At 37.8% G+C, this 22,193-nt stretch overlaps 1 protein-coding gene across 2 annotated transcripts in view; it reads right to left on the reverse strand.

The window, feature by feature from the left end:
• Window positions 1-22,193, reverse strand: part of PTPRN2 (protein tyrosine phosphatase receptor type N2) — a 637,088-nt gene that overhangs the window by 24,432 nt on the left and 590,463 nt on the right. For both annotated transcript variants that reach the window (XM_088159091.1, XM_088159088.1), the window contains 5 exons: window positions 21,709-21,786; window positions 9,837-9,956; window positions 8,520-8,686; window positions 2,827-2,880; window positions 757-821 (listed from right to left, as the gene is read on the reverse strand). In XM_088159091.1, coding sequence (XP_088015217.1) covers window positions 757-821; window positions 2,827-2,880; window positions 8,520-8,686; window positions 9,837-9,956; window positions 21,709-21,786 — 484 coding nt within the window. The remainder of the gene's footprint in view (window positions 1-756; window positions 822-2,826; window positions 2,881-8,519; window positions 8,687-9,836; window positions 9,957-21,708; window positions 21,787-22,193) is intronic.

The following is a 22,193-nucleotide window of genomic DNA, read 5'->3' on the forward strand; positions in this document are numbered from 1 at the left end:
CTAACAAAGATTATTTCAGAGTATCCCAAGTACTTCCCACTATGAACAATTTACCAATCAAGAAAAAAAGGAATGGTCCCAATTTCTACAGAATCTATAGATTATTCATTTTAACAAACAAGTTTATGTTTAGTTGACAGATTATTGATTAAATTACACATCACAGAGGAGACTTCTAAGAAACAGAGAAGTTAAATGCATTGTTCAATATTGAACAGATAGTGCCAGAACTGGCAATGGAGATTTATTTTCAGTCCTCTGACCTGTTCACTGCAGTCTTTTTCCTTGTAAGAAACAAATCTGTGCCAGACACGAGGCCCTGTCTGGCACCACCACTTCTACACGCGTTGGTGGCAATGGGCAGCTCCAAAAAGTAAAATAATTGTATCTGACTGTCGTGGTGGGGTAGGTGACAGGGGACTGGGCAACAGCCATGACACAGCCCAGGACCTAGCTCCTGTAACCACTAAATTAGGGTTGTACAGCCTCAAGGCATCTCTTGTAAAAACCGTAATAACTATTTTAAATGATAAATTTAAAAATTCAAGTACTTCTCAACAGCACAAACACACCTCTCATTATTCAGAAAGCATTTGCATTAGGTATGAAAATAAAACTACAGAACATTCAGGAAAGAGTACAATTTGCCTCTAATTTATTCTCAGATTTTCTGTGAATATTGCTCCCCCACTGTTGTCATGGCAACACAAGCACATCTTTCAGTACTGAGGAAGTAACAAGCCTTTCGATTCTCACCTTTGGCCATTTTATTGAGAACCATGTCAATTAGAATGTAGGTTCCACTTCTTCCCGCACCATCACTGCCAACAGAAAAGGAAAAAGAAAAAATAAAGCCTATCAATGTGCATCTAGACTCAACATGAAGGTACCTGCCCTTAATGTTACAGTGTTACGCATGGTGGGAGAGGAGAGAATGAGGGGTTAAAGGAGGGTACTGAGAGAGGAGAGAAAGCTTGCACTGAATAAACACAAGCTGGTTGTGGAAGATTAACTACTATCCTGCATGGATAACAGGGCTTTGTTTTGATTTTTTTAAGACAAGTTGTGTTTATCCAGGAAAAACATTTTAAACAACAGTGGAAAACCCTAAACCAGGATACCATTTCTAATCAAAAAGTGTACATATAGTGACCTTAGGGTCACTTATATATGAGATGAAGAACTCAGTGAGTTTGACTAGAACATTATCCAGAACAGTCAAAAATGCTGCAGATTTCATTTGAATGCAGTGGTCAGAGGGAATGCAGAGATCTGCTCAAGAACAAATATTTGATTACTGAGGACTGCAATCTTTCTTCACTATAGATGAATGTTTTATTTCTCTGTACCTTTCGCTTCAGTTCTTCCCTAGTAGCAATGACCAGAAAGAAATATTATCTTGGAATTCCTAAGAAATAGCTTTAACTTTTGTGTATCAATAGCCCTTCCTCAGAGATGTGAGACCAAGCCACGGGAGGGGGAAAGCTCCCTAATCTGAATGCAGCTTGTGTCCCTTTCAGAGAGCAATGTGTAATTGCCAGCGTGATGCTCTTTTAGAGCTGCTGTTATCAAACATAATTAAGACTTTAAGTAAAAGCTTTTCTTCTTTCCCTCCCCAAAATTTTTACAAAGGTGCATGTGTGACCCATTAGGCTGGTATGTAGTTTTATTAATTAAGCCATTATTTTTATTGATAGCTCAATTTGTGTACAAGAATTAATGAAAGAAAAAAATAATAGAACAGCATGAAGCACGTTATTGCATTCTGTTTACAGGCAGGCTATGAAACTTAATTTCTGTAGACAGAGATTTTTTTCTTTCAGTTACTAGATCACAGTTTAGAGACAAGGAGCTAGTGGTATTTTTTTTTTCTCTGTCTATGAAGGGAACAAAGACACAATCTTATTAGTTAAGCTGAATAATGAAAGACAAGACAGCAACGAGGCCCAGTAAAAACAAAAACCACTGAGCTCATGGTAGATATTTCCATCCATTACAGTAAGGAAAGAGTGAGAAACTTGAAGGGTCTTCATTGTGCATCAAATCGTTCTTTTTTCATGTTTCCTGAAGGCAATGCAGACAAGCCCCCTCTGGAGCATTCAGCTCCTTGCAACCTCACTCGGCTGAGCCACACGTGAGAAACACGTCCCCTCCCTCCTCATTCCCACCCAAACTGAAGTGCCACATGGCAAACATCCTGCCTCTTAGCAGGGCTGTTCTTCTGTCTTCATTCTCTACAAGGATATTTTCAATAAGTAAGTCAGAACCCCCAATGGCAAAACTTAACATTAATGTTGTTATGCTGAATTTTTCCATTGAACTGCCCAACAGCTTTCGTGTGCATCTATTGCATTGTCAGGCCTAAAAATACTCTGTGCTTAAAGAATTACTCAATCTGGGCAGGTTTCCACTCCCTGACATTGCCCTCATCTCACCCTGATTGCTAAAAACAAGCAAAGAAGAAATAAAACATAATTAAGTGTTAATAAAATAAGGCAGACTAAATTGGGAGGGCATGCAAAGGACATCTGTAATTTTGAAGGAGATATATGATATTGAAATGCTACTTATACTGGAAAGTGTGGCCATACATTGTTAAGTCACAGCTCAACATCTAAAAAATCACATGGAAGGATAATTTTATGATGAAAACAGATTCTAAGTATTAAATAGCATTAAAACTCAGTGGAATTATACTTAAAACTTTTAGCCTACCTCACTGTTTAGTAATTCATGTAAAGATTTAATTTGCCCACGTTGTTTATATCTATGTTAAATTCTTACACATACATATCTCTCTAAAGCTATTTTAGAAATTGTACTTGCCTGCAATGAACAACTACTGGACAAGAGCGACCCCTGTAGCACTTGTTTACTTTTCTGAAATAAAACAGACACAAAAAATTAATTAAGCATATTATATACCGTTTCTTTAGCCAGCTGTCAAAAACAAGCAATAAGAAAATGCAAATATTGCTGTCTTTAAAGAAGTACTCAGGTTGATATTTTCCTAATATTACAAGCTGTTAAGAAGATAATTTTGTTTAAAGTCTGATTCTGGTTTGCTGCCTAAGAAATCCCACAAAACATTCAATTATTGCTATTGTCTGGGCAAAATAAATGAGCTATTTCCGCATATGATTCATGTCCTAGCTCCAAAACTTAAGATTAGCTTGAGATGCCTTGATTTTGAGGCAAACTTTGAGTTCATGAGTTTGCTTGAGGAAATATCAAGGGGCATCAAACTGAATATAAAATTAAAAAAGGCTATTTCATTACGCTTTGTACAATGTGTGCTGATCTGTAACACCACTTCTTCCCAGAAAAGCAAATGCCAAATCTCCTGAAACGCTTCTTAAAAATTTTAAAATCTAATTTTATTGTAGTAAAAATAACTAGATCCATCAGCAAGCTTTGGTTCTACTGCTTTGGTTCTATTGAAAAAGTGTTAATATATTTAATATTTACACACTGTTGTCTTCGACAGCTTCCTGGTTAAACATTCTCAGTGGCAAGAGAATGTATGTGAAATCAATCAATAGTACAGCCACAGAACAGGTCAGCTGATATGTAAACTCAATGAAGGAATTAACTAGTGCTGAAGCAAACCAAGATACTCAGTCTAAGAATAGAGCCCACAAAATTGGTTTAAATCTATTTAAATTGCCTCACAAAAACCCAAATCCCAAGTCCTCTCTTTTGCTCTAGGATATATTTTGCATGTCAAGTACGTTACAGGCCAAAAACCCATAAAATATGCACACATATGTTAACAAGGCAAGATGAATAAAGGCTAAAATGGGAAAGCATTGCTTCAAGAAATCAAAACCCTTCATTCAAATTATTTGATGAGATTTTTGAGTTTACTGGAGCTAGAAGGTCTCCTATAAAATAATTTCATAGGGCAGCTTCCAAGGGGTGGTCAGTTAAGCTTAAGTGGTACACAGGGTCCTGATAACTAAACTAAAGGGAGCTGCTGAAATTTGACAACAGTGGTGTGATGTTATTATGAATTTTAAAGCATAACTAACCTACTGAATCATTTAGTTCTTGGCTGTTCATCTATTCACTAACATCTGTGCTGTGAAAACATGCACATATCTTTAAACACTGCTTAGAGTATAGCCTGAAGATGCCTAAACTTCTGACAGGGTGTTGGGATACCTGGAACTCAACCCAAATGGCTATGGAGATATTGGAGTTATCCCATGAAACCGTGTTTTCATATTCTTCTTTTTGTTACTTAAGATTCTAACCAAACTTGAGAACAATATTAAGTTGTTGTCGGGATTCCTTTTAAACATTTGAATTCAGTCACTTTTCACAACTCTTATCTCTTGCTTACTTATGTAAATCATACTCGCCGAGACATTCTGTCTCTATTTATATTCCCTGGATGTAACTAATTAATGCAGTAGAACAATGTTCTTATTAAATGAGTGGTAAGTAATTGAGAAGCACATGACTTCAGAAGTTAAATGGACCATTTATATGTCCATAAATATATCTGTATGCAGGCAGTACCAAACAAAACTTCAATGACGTGGCCTACAGCAGAGTTTTCACATGAATGAACCACTCAATTCCTGATGGTCATATCTTGAGGATCAGCTCCTTCTACATCATATAAAGCCTGGTTTGGTGTTTTAATTTTTTTTTTAATTGTACAGTAAATTATAATTGAAATATACAAACATTGTATACAATAATATAGTGTATACAATTGTACTGTATTAAATGTACCAACATCTGATACAATCTGTCTGCATTCCCCAACTTGCAGCTGGTCAGTCTCCCCCCACCCATCATGTGCATTAGTAAAGAGTTGTTTTTCCATTTCAAGAATTAAATACAAGCTAATCACTACAGAGGGGTATTTACCGTTTCTCTTTCTGCTTGTGTGGTTCCTTTGTTCCTTGCGTGGCACCACTAATATGATATTTGCATGTTGTGACTAGCCATCTACCAAAGTCCTAATATAATTCCAATGAAAAACTCGATCTAAATCTATCAGACCTCTCAGTAAATCAGACAGCCAGAGACACATGTTAGGGAAAGACACCTTATGTTTGTCAGTTTTATTGAAGGCGTTTCAAACATTTTCATTATCACACATTTCAGAAAACACATTAAAACAAAGGGTTTCAATCCAGCTGGTTCATAGCTTTGTCTATATATAGCTTATGAAAATATTTAGAAGTGCAGCAACATCTCATTTCATTCTTAGTTCTGGCTAATGAGAGTGAGCTGAAAATTCATCAGTAAGCGAAGTTCTTGAATGTTGAAGAAAATATATATTATATATATATATATATACATATACAGGAAGAATTAACTTAGAAAGAATGATTAGTAATACAAACCAACCCTTGGCTCATTGAGTGAAAAAGAAATCATCATGCAAACCATCAGCAAGCAAAGGTCAGAGGTCGTTAGAGGCTCAGAAAAGGGGTTTCCCACATTGTCCCTGCAGCAGAGTCACAGTTTCCAATGATCACTTTTGTGACTATGCAACTGGGCTCATATTACTAGCTGCAACATCACAAAAATGACACTGGCAACCGCTAATTAGCTGGCAAAATAAGAATTTGTCCATTTTTAAAGTGAGCAGTGTTAGTAAATGCCATTGCACACAGCGAGAAGTGATAGCATAATAGATATATATTTTAAGCAAAGCCCTCACATGTGATGCTAATTATCTTTTAGCTTAGCAGTCCCTCTTTAAAGTGTAAATGTGCTCCCTCTGGGCTCAAGAAATATTTAATGACACATATCAGTGCATGACTAACAAGCTAGTCCAGAGCAATAATGATTGGTCTATTGTTCAAAATGAAATTAGGACTCCAGAAGCATTTAAAACTGACCAGTGGTTTCCGTAGTAGCCTCACCTCTCAGGGACTGTCTTTTGTACAGATTTTTTAATTATATAGAATAATCTCTTTTTGGCAATTTATTCCTACATTATGAAAGTATGATAGATTATTCAGCATGGTTTAATGTATCCGCTAGATGCAAAATCATCTAAATCACTGTCTGATACAGAGTAAGAGAAATGTAAGCTTTCGGTTTTCAAAGAGACTTGCAAAATTTATTTCAATAAAAATGTTTAGGTCCATATTTCCACAGACTCTGGGCAAGGTAATTTTGGGAATCCAATTTTTCTTGGTGATGAATTATAAAAAATAGAGGGTTGGTTATGTATATGCTTAATTTCATATATGTATGTGAATATATAAATATACACACATATCCATATATATATACAAACACACTGAATGCACATAAAAACATAGATAAGATTAAAAGAAATGAGAGCAGCCCCTTCCTAGCACTACCCTACTAAGAGTATGGTAGCACTGTCAGACATTTTTCTGGGGGCTTTATGACTCAGCTGTTGTAATCCAGCAGAGTCTGTACTTTAAATAGAAAGCTTCAGGTGCAAAACATGTATTGTATAAATGAATTCCAAATACATTATTTTAGCAATAGTGCATTAGTTCTTTTGTCATTAAAAATGAACGGAAAAAAACCAAAAAACAACCCAAACATCAGATGACCAAGAAAACTGAGATTCATAGACCAGCTATTGTGCATGCCAAAATTCCTTTTCAGGCGGAATTTTACTATGCATTCAGTACTAAGAGTTCATTGTACAAAATCTGCACGTAGCAAATGATTACAGTACCCTACACTGGACTGTGAATACATGTGAAATGAACACTCAGAATTCAATTAAATCTTAACAGGTTCATTCCCATACTGGCTTAAAATACAAAGAATGGCAGCTCCGCTACTTTTCTCATCTAGTTATCATTTTTCTTTTTCAAAGTATTGCACAACACTTCTTCAACACAGCTATTTAACCCTTACACAATGTCACTCTAAGAAGTGCTTTCCTGGCGATGTGAACTGTGACTTACTGTAGATCTAATCCTGCAGCTCATGCAGGGACCTCAATCCTTACTGAAACGAGTCAGGGGCGAGGTGCTCTGAACTTCAGATGTCCTGGCTGTACAGGCTCATTAATGCTCTAGTTAGAATTGCTAGCAGATTTCCCACTAAGTTTGAAAAGAGCAAAGCCGGGCGCTGCATTGGCTCTGTGCTGCAGCCCCACACAGCTTAATGGAGCCGAGTCACAATTCTCACTACAGAAATTCACTACAGGAAACCTCCTTGGTACCACAAGAGAAGGGAAATCAACCTATAAAAATCATATTAAAGTTGGACCCAGAGAAGAAAACCTTGAAAATTCAATTACAAATTCAATTCCATCCTGTGGCTGCACTTCCTTGCTCCAGTACTGCTTTTGTGTTGTGACTCTGTAGTATATCCTTACACCCTCACCTGGCCATAGCTCCAAGTGACTCAGAGCAGCTGCACTCCATTACCTGACCTGCACCGTGTGAGATGTCTCTCTGCTTTGAAAAGCCTTGCAATAGCTACAAGAATACTGAGTGGATGAAGGGTGGCATTTAGTCCTCAATTTTTAAGGGTAAAATTTTGCCAACAGACAACTGTGCAACCAGCTCCGGTTGGCTGTATGCCAGCTCCTCCCCTTGGGTGCAGACACACAACTTCAACTGACATCAGTCAGAGCTCCCAGCACACATTGAAAGAAACAAGTTTGGACCTTTTGAGCACTGAGCCCCTTGTAATCACTTTGGGGGGCTGTAGATAATATTGCAGAGCAGAGAGAACAAGAGGCGGATTGAGCACCAACTCCCCAAACCTCCTGGAGATTCTTTTCATTAGTCATAAGCGCATCGCTGTGGATTAGCTGGTACACGCTAACACCTACACGTGATGCACTGGGCACGCTTTGCAATCAAATGAAGATTATTTCGCTCCAGTATTTATCATGCATGGCTTTAATTTTCAAATTAAAATTTAGATAGGCACAGCAAACATTAGGGAAGGTGGCAAGGACTTTCACAGCTTTTGCCTTTGTATATTTGTATTTTAAAGCCACACGGACTTTTTTTAAAGTTCCAAAGGGTATGCTTTGTCAACATTTTCATCTGCTTTCTCAAGCTTCCACCTTCCTGCAGCCAAAGGTCTGCAGACCTCGCTGTTGGATCCTTACGAGCAAATGGTCCCACGGGAATGACGCTATCGCCATATGACTCCATTGTGATTCTTTTTTTCAAGCATGCTCACACTTCCTAATTTACTTGTGAGAGTCCTGATATTAGGACCTTAGGGGAGCCACACAAAAAGCCTGGAAGTTGCAGAATGGATAAATACTTGAAAAACAAAGAAATACAGAAGAACTGAGATTATACAAAGGGAGGAAAAGTATTGATCTCTAAATGGGAAATGAATATGTATTAAACCCAGGCAACATCTCTGCGTGAGGCAACACTAAACATCAACCTACTGAAGACATTTCTTAGTTTAGCAGTGTGGCATCACAGGTTGAGGAGCCCCCTTTCAACCCAAAAATCTTTAAAGGACAAAAGAAAGCACAAGTTCCTCAGACCCGTACTGCCTTAAAAGAAGCGCCATCCTTTGTGCTTTACCTGCGGAAATCCAGGAGGGATCTGGTGGAAGCAGGAACCCTCTGATCGTTCCAGCTCAGGAAGTGGAACTGAGTCACTGTGCGGGTCTCGTTGGTCTGCAGGTTCTTCAGGTAGAAGCTCCTCACGAGGAAATCCTCGCACCAGATGTGCTCAGAGACAAGATTTACCTGCACCCACAGGAAGGAACAAACGGAGATCAGCAATTTTGGTTGCGAGTCGCGTCTTCAGGATTGCACATGTAAGATTTCTGGGATGAAGGAATCGCACGAAAATTTTATTTTTATTAGCAAATTGGCCAGCACGAGGAGGGGGAAAAGATTGATTTAGCAATCAGTGTAGCTGTTAGAAAGGGGTTAGCTGCCATTGCTATTGCATTGAAAACATAAGAAAAATCTTGACAATTTTAATGCCAAAGCAAAATTCACTGAATTTAATCTTTATAACATTATGTGAATACAAAAGATATTTTGTATAGAAAATATATTAGACTGGCAGTTTCTTTCTTATCAGAAATGTCCACAAATGCATGGCCCAGGCCACTCTCATAGGTCTTAAAAATATGAGTTGAATTCACATGAGAAGTGAAAATTCAGTTTCTTTTGCTATGAACAAAAATAAGCATTAAAAAATGCAGCTTATTTGCAGAGCTCATCTTTTCAGAAAATGACTTTATTCCCATTTTAGTTTAAATAACAGTATTTCTTCACTATTTCTCCACATTTCTTCTTATTTGGCATTGTGGTATTATTTTCTTCCTCTACACAGCTGGACCACTGGAAAAATCTGACAGTCGTCGTCAATGTTGCATTGCAACATAACTCATGATATGCTATTTTGGGCTAGAAATGCAAAGCAGAAAATAAAAATATATATTTGTTGTTGTGACTGAGGCAAGAGATAAAAATAGATAGGATTAATTACTACAGCAATATAGAGATTGTTCTACAAGGATTTACATATGGCTGTTCTAAGGCAAAATTCACTAGCTCTAAAAATACTATTTTCCTATAAAATATAAATACACGCTTTCATAAATCAACCACTTGCAAAACAATTCAAAATGAAAAAAATTATTGTCCTTATTAATATTGCAATATTTCACTCATTATTTACTACATTTTACTCGGTGGAAACCACCTTGCTGTTAAAGCTGCGCTCCAAATTTTTTTTTTTGCAAATGCAAAACTACCCGAAGGCACACCAAGAGTATTTCAGAGTCCACAGCTCGACCTCCAGGTTAGATCATCTCCAGCATCCCTTTGGAATCAGCCCCTGCACTTACTGTCGCGTTTGCAAGCAGATATTTTGTGCAGGTACCTCGTAGATGTGGTAGAGGTTTGACCCTTCGTCTGGCCAATAGTGGTAGCACTGTTTGACTCCGTTTTCCACGAGGGGTGTCAGCATGACAATAACGACACAGCCGTTCTCCCAGACCATCTGCAGACAAAGAAAGACACCGTGGCCACATTGTGACTGCCTAATTACTGCGTGACATGTATAATTACTGCACTCAGACACACAATCAAAATTTATTCCATTCACAGGAAATTTATTTCATTTTCATTAGACACTTTTACTCTGCAGCTGCTTTCAAATCCCTGAATAAACTGGCACCATATTTTGCAGGCGTCCATGAAATATTAAAGAATTTCCGGCGATTTCAATTCAGGTCATCCACAAAATCTCTCCTTGCTCCTGGTACTGTGTTCAATTGCTTTTCTGTCAAACTTTTAGATCCACTAAAGGAACACTGAATGGTGCTTGCAGAACACCCATCTATTTAAGATTGGGTATTTAACACTGAAGCAGCACAGACCTACTAAAGGTCTGTCACATGTACTGAAACCTGTTTGTGCTCTCAATCCCGTGTCTTTTTTCAGTTTGCCAAGTAGCAAATGCCATTAAAATGCGGCATTGCTGAAACAATCATAAAAGTGGCATCTGAACAATAGTAATGAAGAAAAGGCAAGGAAAATTCAAAGCAAATCTATTTTCCCAGGAACATTTTGGATGGAGAAGTCATCCCTCCAAATGCACATTTATAAACAATTCCTTGCAAATGTGCATTACTTTCTTTTTCCTTCTTTCCTTCCATCTTTCCTTTGTTTTCTTTCTTCCTTTTTCCTTTCTTTAAAATTTCATTTTTCATTTCCTTTCCCTTTCCCTCTTTTCTACTTCATTTTTCTTTCATCGTTTTTTTTTTCTTTTCCCTCCTCCTTCCTCTTTTCCTTCTCTCTTTTTTCTAGTTCTGTTTTCCTCTTTTCTCCCTTTTTTTTTTTTTTTTAACCTGGAGGTAGAATGAAAGTCCAGCTGTGCTGCAGACAGAGCACAGGTACAGCAGAAACAGAAGAAAATAGAGTATCTTTGCTGCCAGCATGATCACTTAATAATTTAGACCAGCCACAGAGCAGGATACAAGAATCAAGCACATCCTCAACTAAAGGATTTATGGATGTCTCTCACAAACAGCAAACAAGCAGAGATGCTCTGGTCTGGCATATCTCTGTTCCAAACACAGCCCATGATTGAACAAAAAGGCTCCTATGAATTAATACCAAGCAGCATAATCACTAAAAATTGTTATTATTATGCTGTACATTGATGTTATATTTGCATACAACTTTCATTGTCTTTTTGCTAGCATATAAAATTACTAAATGAAGAGTAAACTGCTCTTTTTGTGAAGGGTTATGTTTATTTCACAGAAATATTTATAAGCAACTGTATTGACATGTAAATTTTGTCAACAAAAAAGGCCTTTGTCTAAACTGTGCAAAGATGAGATGATACATTCAATTCAAGGATTATTTTTTTTAATTACATATCAAATAAAAAGGTTTCCCATTCATGGATAATGATGTTGTCTTCTCTTTCAAGAATAGCTTGCATATAAAGAAACAAATAACGTTTTTCTTCCCTTTTTTCATTTTGCAACATAATTAAAACTACTTTTAAAACCGGCTTAGAATTATTCAGAGAAATGAATCTAGGGCTTACACAGAATAGGGTTATTTACCGTTTTGAAAAGAAGTGGGGTAAAAAAAATTACAGTGGAATTTAAGAATAATATTTTTTTTCTTTTAACCCCTTAAAAAAGGTTTCTCAAATAAAAATGTCTGTAATTTCCTCCTCCTCATGTTAAAATCTCACAATGCCACAAAACCATTTAAAAATACTTTAAAATTACAGACACTTTACAGACAGATGTATATGTATAATTTGTGTCTTTATTGTACTGCATTTGTTCCAGGCCACAGCTGGAAATCTTCTTTATATGTAAGGAAGATGATACAGATTTCATTCATTCTAAAGTAGTTTCACCTTTTTCAGCCAGCAATCAGACTAAGATAAGAATTCAAAACATGCATCTTACTTTAAAACTAGCCCTACTAAATCAGTACTTTCATCACATAACGATTTAATGTGCCTCTAGAAGGTATAGAAGCTCATTGAAGCCATTACGAAAATGAGGAGAAACACAGTTTTTATGAGTGTAATAAAAATACAATGATCTAGACCATAAACTAATCATCGAGCACTCTGCTTGTGCCACCCAAGTGTAACATTATAAAAGCCCACTCATTTAGAGAGGAATCCTTACAGTTTGGCAACCCTGTTCATTGGTTCAAAGACAGAGCATTTCATTAGAGAGGGGCTGTCTGCATCTCTGAAGATTTCATTAAGCATAAATCCAAATGAAAGTTAATTTAAACAAACAATTTCAAAGTTACTCTGGGGTATAATATTTCTTTTAGGTCATTGTGTGAAAAGTAGAAGTCAAATCTACTAAATCAAGAAGGCAATACAATCTAGTGCCTTCATTCCTGCTACAAGCAACTGTCCCTGCATCTCCTGTGCTTACCATTGAGGTGGGATTTTCACTAAGGCTTACAGGCTGTGACTGGAGGACTACAGCATTTTCTTTGTTTCCTTGTTAATTTAAATATTAGAACAGCAGGCTGGCATCTATTACCATCTATTTCCAAGTAACTTGGAAGCAGGATGAGTCAAAGGCAGTTCATGGAGCTTTACACTGTTATCTGTTCACCTCCCCATCTTTCAGTAACTGATGGGGTTTTCACAAGCTGCACATCCCAGCACCTCACACTTGGCTGTGCTCAGTGTCCAGACATGTCCACAAACTAGAAAGTGGCCCCAATAATGTGTCTTGGTAAAGAAAGAACAGGTAGCCAGACCTGGTCTGCACAATCCCAGCACAGCCTCTGGAGAAGCACCTGTGGTTACCAAAGAGACATTTCAGCTGGCCTTGGAGAATGGAGAGAGAAGCTCAATTGCAAATATGCAGTAATTCACAACTAATTCTGAACTTTGTATGCTTGCACAGTGTGATAGAAGAATAAAGAGATCATCAGGTCCTCGGGGCAGAGGTTTTCCTGTTTATGTAGAGCCCAGCAAAATTAAGTCTCAGACCCCGAGTGTCTGCAAAAACTAAACATCATTCATCCCAATGTGGAAAGAAATATTCTTTTATATATACACAATATATAATATACACATGTATATATTTGCAATAGAGAAAAAGAAATTTATTTAAATCACTTAGCACAGCCAGGCTCATGTTTGTAATTCACAGTAATACTTTGAGAAGAAGAAGAAATGTTGAGTGGAGTCCTGTGAAGGGGAGTGATAAAGCCCCATTCTGTACAGGAGCTCACTGCAGAGCCTGCAGTGTATTCTTTGCTAAAAAGGGAAGACACTGCATGATTTTGTGTGACATGTCCACCTTCAGCCTATAGGCCTAGAGAGTAATATGTTAATGATCTTTAATGAGGTTCTGCTGTATGCATCATTCTCAGAACAATTCTTGGACGAGAATAACACCATCCTGTTCCATTAGCTGCAAATTAAAGGCTGAATCCTGCAACCCAAAGATGAGCAGAGCATTTGAGATCCTCAGAATTCCCTGTTGATGAAATCCACTAAGTGTAGAGACCTCATGCTGTGGTTATCCAGCACTTCCAGCCCCATATAAAGGGCTTCCACACTGGGATGAATTATGTTTAGTAAGAATTACTTGAAAAGGAGCACAAAATTGGTTTTTCATGTAATGAGAAAAACAAAGTCACAAATAGCAGAACCAGTGTTACAACACTGCCATAAATCTGATAAAACATCAGTTTTTGATAGTTTATACTTTAAAATGTCCTTGTTTACTAGCTTGTAAATAAAATGGTTAATATGTACCCCCTTCTCTTTTTCAGACACTTCATCACTTTGAAGCTTCTTTTTATAATAAATGATTCTCCCCGAACTCCTTTTTCAGCCATTTCTGTCATTTTCGTGAAGGGGAAATGACAAGATATGAACTCTGCCCAGACACTCTTCATTTAATGGAGACTAGTGGAGAAGTTTCTAAAATGCAATGATTTAAAAGTAGAAAATAGATGGGATAATGAGCTAAATCCAGCCAGTTCACTAAATATAACATGCTAATCACACCAGCTGCTCTCTGGGAGAGACCTCCAACAAACTACAGAATTTACCTTTTCAGTCTTTCAGGCTTCCCATATAATTGGAATAACTGGTAAATGCAAAGACTTGGAAAAACAGATGAACCAGCAAAGAGAGCCCAAATAATTTCTAAGGATAATCAAAACTCAATATGAATAAACATGATGCCTAAAAAAAACCAAAGCAAGGTACTAACCCTTGCTGCATCAGATAACATTCATGGCATTAGACATTGTGAAAATAATTAGCTCAACTGTGATGTCTTTCAAGCTTTAAAAAAAATGGGGATCTTTTAACTGAAAGAAAAAATTGAGTTGAATTAGGTTTTCGTTACCAACTAGAGCTTCACAATGCATGCCAGTCAAAAAGTCACACAAACTTTTTTTAAAAAATATTTTGTTTGTAAATGACATCATTTTAATATTAAATGGGTCAAATCTGGCAAGGTCAGAATTATGGTTTGCAAAATCGTAACTGCGCCTGACAGTTAAGCAAATATGTAGGTTGAAAGATAAATGGTCAATAATCTGTATTTCATTTAAAAAGTATCTGACTGCAGCTGCAAAAACGTCTTCAGAGAGGACCATATGTAAATACACAGTTGTATTATGTCCCCTGCTGTTGCAGCAACACTTGTTTGGAAGTCATTGGGAAAGGCAAATTCAAGATGACTGTATGTGTCGCAATAATTTCTCTTTCTGCTTTCTCACAGAGACATAAACTCCTCTCATTCTTCTCAGTAGACTCCTAACTCAAGCCTTATTATTAAGTAATTTAAATATGAGTTCTGTTTAGAGTTGCACTGCTGACAAAACCACATTAAGGAGCAAAAGTCCACCAAAATCATCAGAAATTAGCTTTTGCTTTAGTATTGAAAATGTGGAAACTAAACAAAAAAGGGATACAAATTTTAAGGGACCATTTCTAAGTACCTTCTCCAACCACAGCCATAATTAGAAGGGAGCCTGGTAAAAGCAGACTCCTTCACTGAATGCCTATGGAATTTCTAATGTTATATTTATTTCTCATGGCTTGACAAGTTACTAGAGCTCTAGGGGCTACTGTGCTGTGCCTATGTCTCCCTTTTTGCTTTTCCTTTATTAAATTAAAATATGCATATTTTACACATTGAATTGCTTTCTGCTGGTTTTCATCTGCTCTTCTTTCTGAAGGTGAGAACTGATTAGACATGCAGGAAGTCCCATTCCAGGCAAAGAAAATAAAACTTGGGAATCACAGATGCTTGAAAGGACTGTGTCTTGTTCTAAAAGCACAGAACAAAATGCAGAAGAATAATTTAGCCTGTAAATTAATTTCAGCACTCACAAAACGTGCTGAACTGGGAGCACAGAAACCAGCACTTAGAGAAGACAAAGGTTTGGTACAGTTGTTCTTACTCAGCCCATGGGCCTGGAACACTGATTTTGCTGGAAGACTCATTCAGCTATGGGGACATGGTCTCCTGCTAGTGAGATCTGCCCTTAGAGACTACTGATGACTAATCCTTTTTACAGAGGAAACAGTCAACTGATAGTGTTTTGTATTTCTTTTGTTGAATTCCAAAACTGGAAGAGAGAATGCTGATTAGACATTCAAAGATTTATCACAGCCTCAAGACTGTGATTCAGGAATCAGCTCTCAATATGCCCTTGTGATCTGGGAGGAAACCAACAGTCAGGTTTTTGGACTGATAACTTACTCCTGAACAGGCAGAGAGAAAAGTAAATATAGTTTTAGATTAAGAAATGCAGGACTAGGGCAAAGAAAAGCAAATGGCAGTTGAACTCTCTGGCTCATATTAGGGAGATGGACTTTACTCTTGGGATCCCTTCTGCACTTCACATCTAACAGTCTTGCAATAAAAGTAAAAAATAATCAAGGGAACAGAGATAAGGTTTCCCCAATCACTACAACCACAGCAGTGCAAACCTCCACTCCAGTGTGCTCTCTGTCAGCAAGAGACGGGCAGCTTTAACTAGAAAGCTGAAGAGCATTTCCAGTTTCAAGACTATTTAATGCACTGACAAGAAGTGGAGGAAAGATGGGGTAAGGAAAAGCGTGGGTTTCATTCAGGATGTGTGGGATGATGAAGCTTTTCCCTGCCTCCTAGAGGAGCATCCCAACCACAAAGGGGCAGCACTTCAGTTCTGCCCTCCTGCTCCTGTCTGACTTGGTGGTGGTGTCTGCTCTGTCATCCTTGCCACACCAAGGCACTGAGGGATCTCTTTAGCCTGAGCTACACATCTGTTTAGGTAAAACTCATGGAATTCTCTGGTCTAAACTACGAGTGTGGACTGTATTTAACTTACTCTCATGACTTACTGTTACAGGTGCACTACTCAGCATATCATATTTCTCTACCCCTGCTGCAGAAATTCTATAATGTTCAGATAATGATTCATTATCTTCTTCATGGAGGGAGGACATCACAGGGGCCCAAAAAATGCTTGCAGAAGTATATATATCACATATTATTTCATTTTCTAAGGTAACTAAAGCATGGCAGGAAATGCTTGTTCCCTCCCCCTATTTCACTTAACGTGGTAAAATAAAAAAAAAGTGAAAATGCATTTCCCTCCAAAAAGAAGGAGGGGAAAGAAGGGCAAACGTGGGTAGATTAATGAAAGAAAGACATGATATGGATATTTTCAAGAGGGAAAAATTATGGCCTCCTACAGAAATCTCCATTTGGAGATGACAAACCTTAGCAGACATGCAATTTATAAAACCGGCATAATTAAGAATTTTTCAGTGAAAGGAGCTGGTTCTAAGTATCCTAACTCTTAGAAATAGTTTCTTGCATATTATCATCCCTTGCTTCTTAGAATACTTTGCAAGTTAAGACATGTACTTCATGTCAAATATTCTGTGGAATTATAACCCAGCACACACTGAAAATAATAAAATTTTATGCCTCCAGAATTATTCACAACATGGAACTCCTGCTGCGAAAACTTGTTATAGATCAGAAATGTTCTACGTCCTCTTTCTTTTGAATTATGTTCAAAGAGATGTTGAATTTTAATAGCACTATGTGAAAGAGATGAGTGAAATCTCACTGAAGCTGCTGGACAAAATCATCACCTTTCATTCAAGATAAATGTAAGAAACAAGCAAACTCTTTTATGAAGCCTGATAACTGAAATTACAGAAGTTATCATCAAAACCAAGAGAAACATGAAGCATATGGACCCATGAGTTTCTCTAGAAACTGATATGCTTAATGCAGAGAGAGAGCATTAATCAAGGCAAGATGATTAATCCCGATAAGCAGCATAAATGTGTAAAAGGAATAAAGAAACCACCAGCACAGCTCGACAAACTAGCATTGTGATCCTGGTAGAAGAAAAGCTGAAAGAAAGGTTGGGGGTAAAACACTGGGTGAATGAGATTTGGAAAAAAGAAGTTATTGACTGTTATTTGATTCTGTCTTTGTTCAAGGAAATAAAACTCTGTTCTTTCTTTGTAAATAAAATGGAACTCTATCAAAGCAAAACCTTGTCCCGAGGATGAATTTTCTTTCCAGCTGAGAAGAAAACAACCCACAGACCTGACAAATTGTTTAACCACTCAGGTAAAAATGGATTAATACCATGTGAGGACAGTCATGCAGTTTTTGAGAAAGGGAATTGTGAGGTGGAATTCCCACTGAACAAAAATAGAATCAATGAAGTATGTATTTCTCAGAAATAGTAATTGGTAAAAAGAGATGAAAATAAGACCAGATAAAATTAAAAGAAGACTTAAATCAGCTGGAGGCTTTTCAAAATTAATTAAAGTAGTGGCTGGAAAATTTCCAGAGTGGTCCAAGAGATGACAAGCGGGTAGAGATGAAATCTCTGCTTGAGCTGCAAACACAGAGCATCCAGACAGATTAGGAAACCCTGTGGCAAAACAGATCAATGAGATGTCTGACAACACAACTCCTGCAGGCTAGAAAGTTTTCAAAGAAATAGGTAAGCCAGGAAAGTTAGAACTAACTTGGCACTTGCTGACTTAGAGAAGCTATGCCAAAAAACCAAGGAAAAGTAAACTGGAGGGACACACATAACCATGGAGGTTTTTTGGCATTAGACATGTCAGTGTAAGACTATTGCCTTTTTAACCATTAGTTTTCTTACAACATATAAAAATTCAAACACCATTTGCAAATGACCAATATCCAGACATTTGGACCATCTCCAGCTCAAACATTGTGCCTTTGAAAGAAAAACTTCCATCAAGCCGATCTCTCAGGTCAACTTGGAAACCCAAATGAGTAGAAAGTTTTACAGAAAATTCTGAGACTAATGGCCAACTCTAGTGGCTCAATTAAAATGATACTGAAGAATGATACCTGCTCTTCACCCTACCAAAAAGACATAATCTTCCAAGAAGTGGTCACTAGTGAGATCAGTGGAACTGGTGCTCTCCAATCTCATAGTGGTACCAGGCTTGGATCTCACCTCTCTCACCTGTACTAGGAATGCTAAACTACATGAGCCTGGACCAAGCACCATCAATGTTGTATGAAAAAGCTCTGCCTAGTTTCAGAAAGCAAAGTCACTGAACTAACTATGATCTTTGTTTGGATCTGCACAACTCAAATACAGTAAATGGGAATTTGATTGCTAAGTGTCTAATAGCACTTGCACTAAAATACTGGGCACTGGATCAACATAACATGTTTTAGAGGGGCCTGCCAGTAAAACTAGAAAAAAAAAAGATCACCCAAAATGAAATTATGTTTGGTAAAACTTACAAAGTGTTGTGACATTCCACAAATCCATTCATAGCAGGCCAGACTGCTTGCTACTGTAGAGTTAGTCACTGACTGGGGGGAGAATATAATGAAAGCTTAAGAGAAAGCTGGTTTAGAAACTATATCTGGAATAAGAGCATGAAATGTAGACAGCACAGATCAGAAGCAGTTTGGATTTCATTGTGGATATCAGCTGTGTTGTAAATGCCAAGAAAGTTGCATTACACTTTCAAGTAAAACAAATGCTCTGTAGACAAGAGTTTTCTAGAAGTCAGCTTGAAATGCCTGCAGGAGTGGAAACAATTACAACAGGTTCTTGTGGGGGCAACCTTTCAGTCAAGACACAACAAAGTGGCTGATGGCCACTGGGCACCCTGGCTCTTGGGAATCTCAGCAGCTATATCTCTGCAAAAAGAGGAAGCAAGGCATCCAGTAAATATTGCCATGGAAGGCGATGCCAAGCTCCAAGAGCTTCTGTTGGACTTGCTAAAGCATAACATTGTGCATTTAGACAAGGAACAGCAGAATAGTCCCAGATCTCTCTGGAGCCAGTCACTCTTCTCAATATCAGTCAGAAAACTGCTTCACTGAACACAGAAAAGGGAAAACAGCAACGCAGCTCTGCAACAGCTGGCATTAAGTGGAGGAGGGAGAGGGAGGAGAACCACTGAGAAGATGTATCAGGAATGAATAATTGAATCTTTAAACAATCCCTGGTGGCAGCATCATAGAAGCACCATAAACTCAGAACACTGTATCCAAGTAAATATCAACTGATTTTGCCCTGATAGGAGTTAAGACTATTTTCCATAGCAAGTTCAGATTTCCTATGCTTTACATTAAAATAGGCACTATTAGGTGAAAAATAGAAATTAACTTTTCTCCTGCAACTGGGCATAAACAGCAACATATTCAAGCCATGGCTTTTGACTTGTACACTGGATCTCCCTCATTTCAGTGGTCCTGGATGCAGTGTTCTGCAAGGAGCTCATCTCTCTTGGTCTGTTCATTACATCTGGTTGATACCCTGGGCTGTGTAAAAGGTTTGGGACAAGAACTGGCACATTGAAATGTTATCTGCAGGAAGTTTAAGTGGGTAATGGACCAAACCAGGCCACTGGCACAGGTAGATTGTTATGTTGAAGTGACAGACATCATTAAAATAAACATCAGGAAACACCTTCTCTATGGAACCTAACAGAAGAAACTGTAAAAGAACATCACATCAGAAATGCACACAGCCACACCCAAACCAAAGCTGAACCACGGCTCCCAAATGGTTTCTGAGGAGATGTTCACAGCAAATCTGGTAGGGAGCTGGAGTGAACTTTCACTGATGGATTACTGGAAGAGAAATAGCAAAAACGGCAGAAGGAAAGTGAAGACTCTTCCACACAAAAGAGCATGAGGAAAGAAAGTAAAGAAAGAGATCTTTTAAGTGGAATGAAGAAGATTGCACCACAGAACAAAGAAACAAAGTTGTAGTTTCTGTGACCATGCAAACAGATTGCCTAACTTTTCAAACTGGTGTGGGAGAAGGACCAAAGGTATCCTTCATACTATGCTTGTATGATTGAATTCTGATTTCTTCAACGCTTACTCCAAGTGGGCTTTTAAAATGCCTTCTTTAAAATAAAAACGTATTTTTTTCAACATGTAGAGGGGCATTTACAGATGAAAGGATACACAATATTGATATACAAATATGAAAAAATAAACCGTTAAAACCTGGGCCATAGAAATAATAAAATGTCATTAAAGAATAGCTTACATACAATTTTATTTTGCATACGTAACTTAACAAATGCATTTTCAAGTATCATGCCTGTTAGAAGGAATCCACGTGTCAAGCAAAAAAGATCAGTCTTCTCAATTCTAGCTAATTACCAAACAGTAAAGACAAAAACCACAAGTTACTTGAAAATTTAAGCCAGACCAAAAGCTCACCTGGCTTCATGCAGAAAGCATTTGCTCTGCCCTTCCAGAAAACAGTCCCAAAATATATTGGACAGAGCATGTCAATATTCACACACTCAAAATTCAAAAACTCTTTTGAAAATGTCCTGATTTCTCATCAGAAAAATTGTGACATGAAAAGAATCTTCAATAGGGATCAGTTAATACTTTTTAATGATAGGTCAAGTGATACAGATGAAGAGATGATTTCAACTGATGCAAAGTCTTAAAATACAATGACACTTCCGAAATCGTCACACAGACATTCTCTCATCTTCAGAACAAAAACTTCTAAATTCATAATGCAAAACAAAAAATAAAAGCATATGTTCATGTTGATAATAAGCCCCAGTTGGCCTCGTCCCCAGGCAGCTTCTGTAAACTTTCAGACACAGTTCTGCACTTCCAAAGGAATATCTAACACTGGCATCCATCACACCATCACACACATCTACCCTGGCCATGTGTGTTGGTCCAAATCTGAGAGCTGCACCAGCACTAAAACACCTGCATGCAAAGGAAGCTCCTAACTGTGCATCAACAACTACTCCATTTAGTCCCAGTCCTGCAAAAAATTCTGCCCCTACTTAAATTTATACAGCTGGGTCCTAACTGCCTGTGGTAGGGGAAATGCATAAGGATTCAAGCATATTGGAGAACTGGGACATGTGTGGAATAGATTTAAATGGAAAATTCATGGCACTCAGTGTTAGGTCCTTTCTCATCTGGAGAATGACAATGAATTCTGGCTACACTCTGCAGGCCCTCTGAAAATCGCTGAATTCCTGGCAGTAATTTAATTACAGAGACCAGGCACGAAAATATGAATACTTTGCCCTGAGGTTTTCAGATACATAAATGGCTTGAATATCCATATACTAGATTTTAAAAAGACATTTGAATTAAGATTATTCCACCTACAGTGACTCAAGCACAACATACTTTTACACAAGTTACATTTCAAGAAGCACAGGAAAACTTGTGACATAAATTCAGTTTTCAAAGAGATGTTTAACTTACCTGCCAGAAATCAGCAACAGTAGCTGGGAGAGGGCCCTGGGTGGCAATATATGCAGGGTTTCGGGGGTCATGGTCCATCTGGAATAAGGAAGAACAACACAGACTGGATTTATTTAAAGGAAATCCCTCGCAGTGTTAGAAAATATGGGAGGGCAGAATAAGGGAGTTCCTAAAGGACTGTCAGGTCCCTCCATCCTTTATTGGCAAGCACTGTGTTTTATTTCTATTTGCAAGCTCAGAGGAGAAGTTTTCCCCCAAAAGACTGATGACACCAGATGAATATCAGCACACGTGATGAGCAATGTCCCATGTCCTCAATATGCAGACTAAGATCATTTATGGTGGCTGACAAAGGCATTTATTTGAGATCAGTATTTGTGGTTTCATAGCAACCTAAGAGCCTTTTGAAACATTTTTCTACACTGAATGTTAAGAATGCTCCACACATCTAAATGTGCTCTCCATTTCCACCATGCCAGTCAAGG

The sequence above is a fragment of the Sturnus vulgaris genome, chromosome 1 (assembly GCF_052056855.1).
Source record: "Sturnus vulgaris isolate bStuVul1 chromosome 1, bStuVul1.hap1, whole genome shotgun sequence".
Taxonomy (NCBI): domain Eukaryota; kingdom Metazoa; phylum Chordata; class Aves; order Passeriformes; family Sturnidae; genus Sturnus; species Sturnus vulgaris.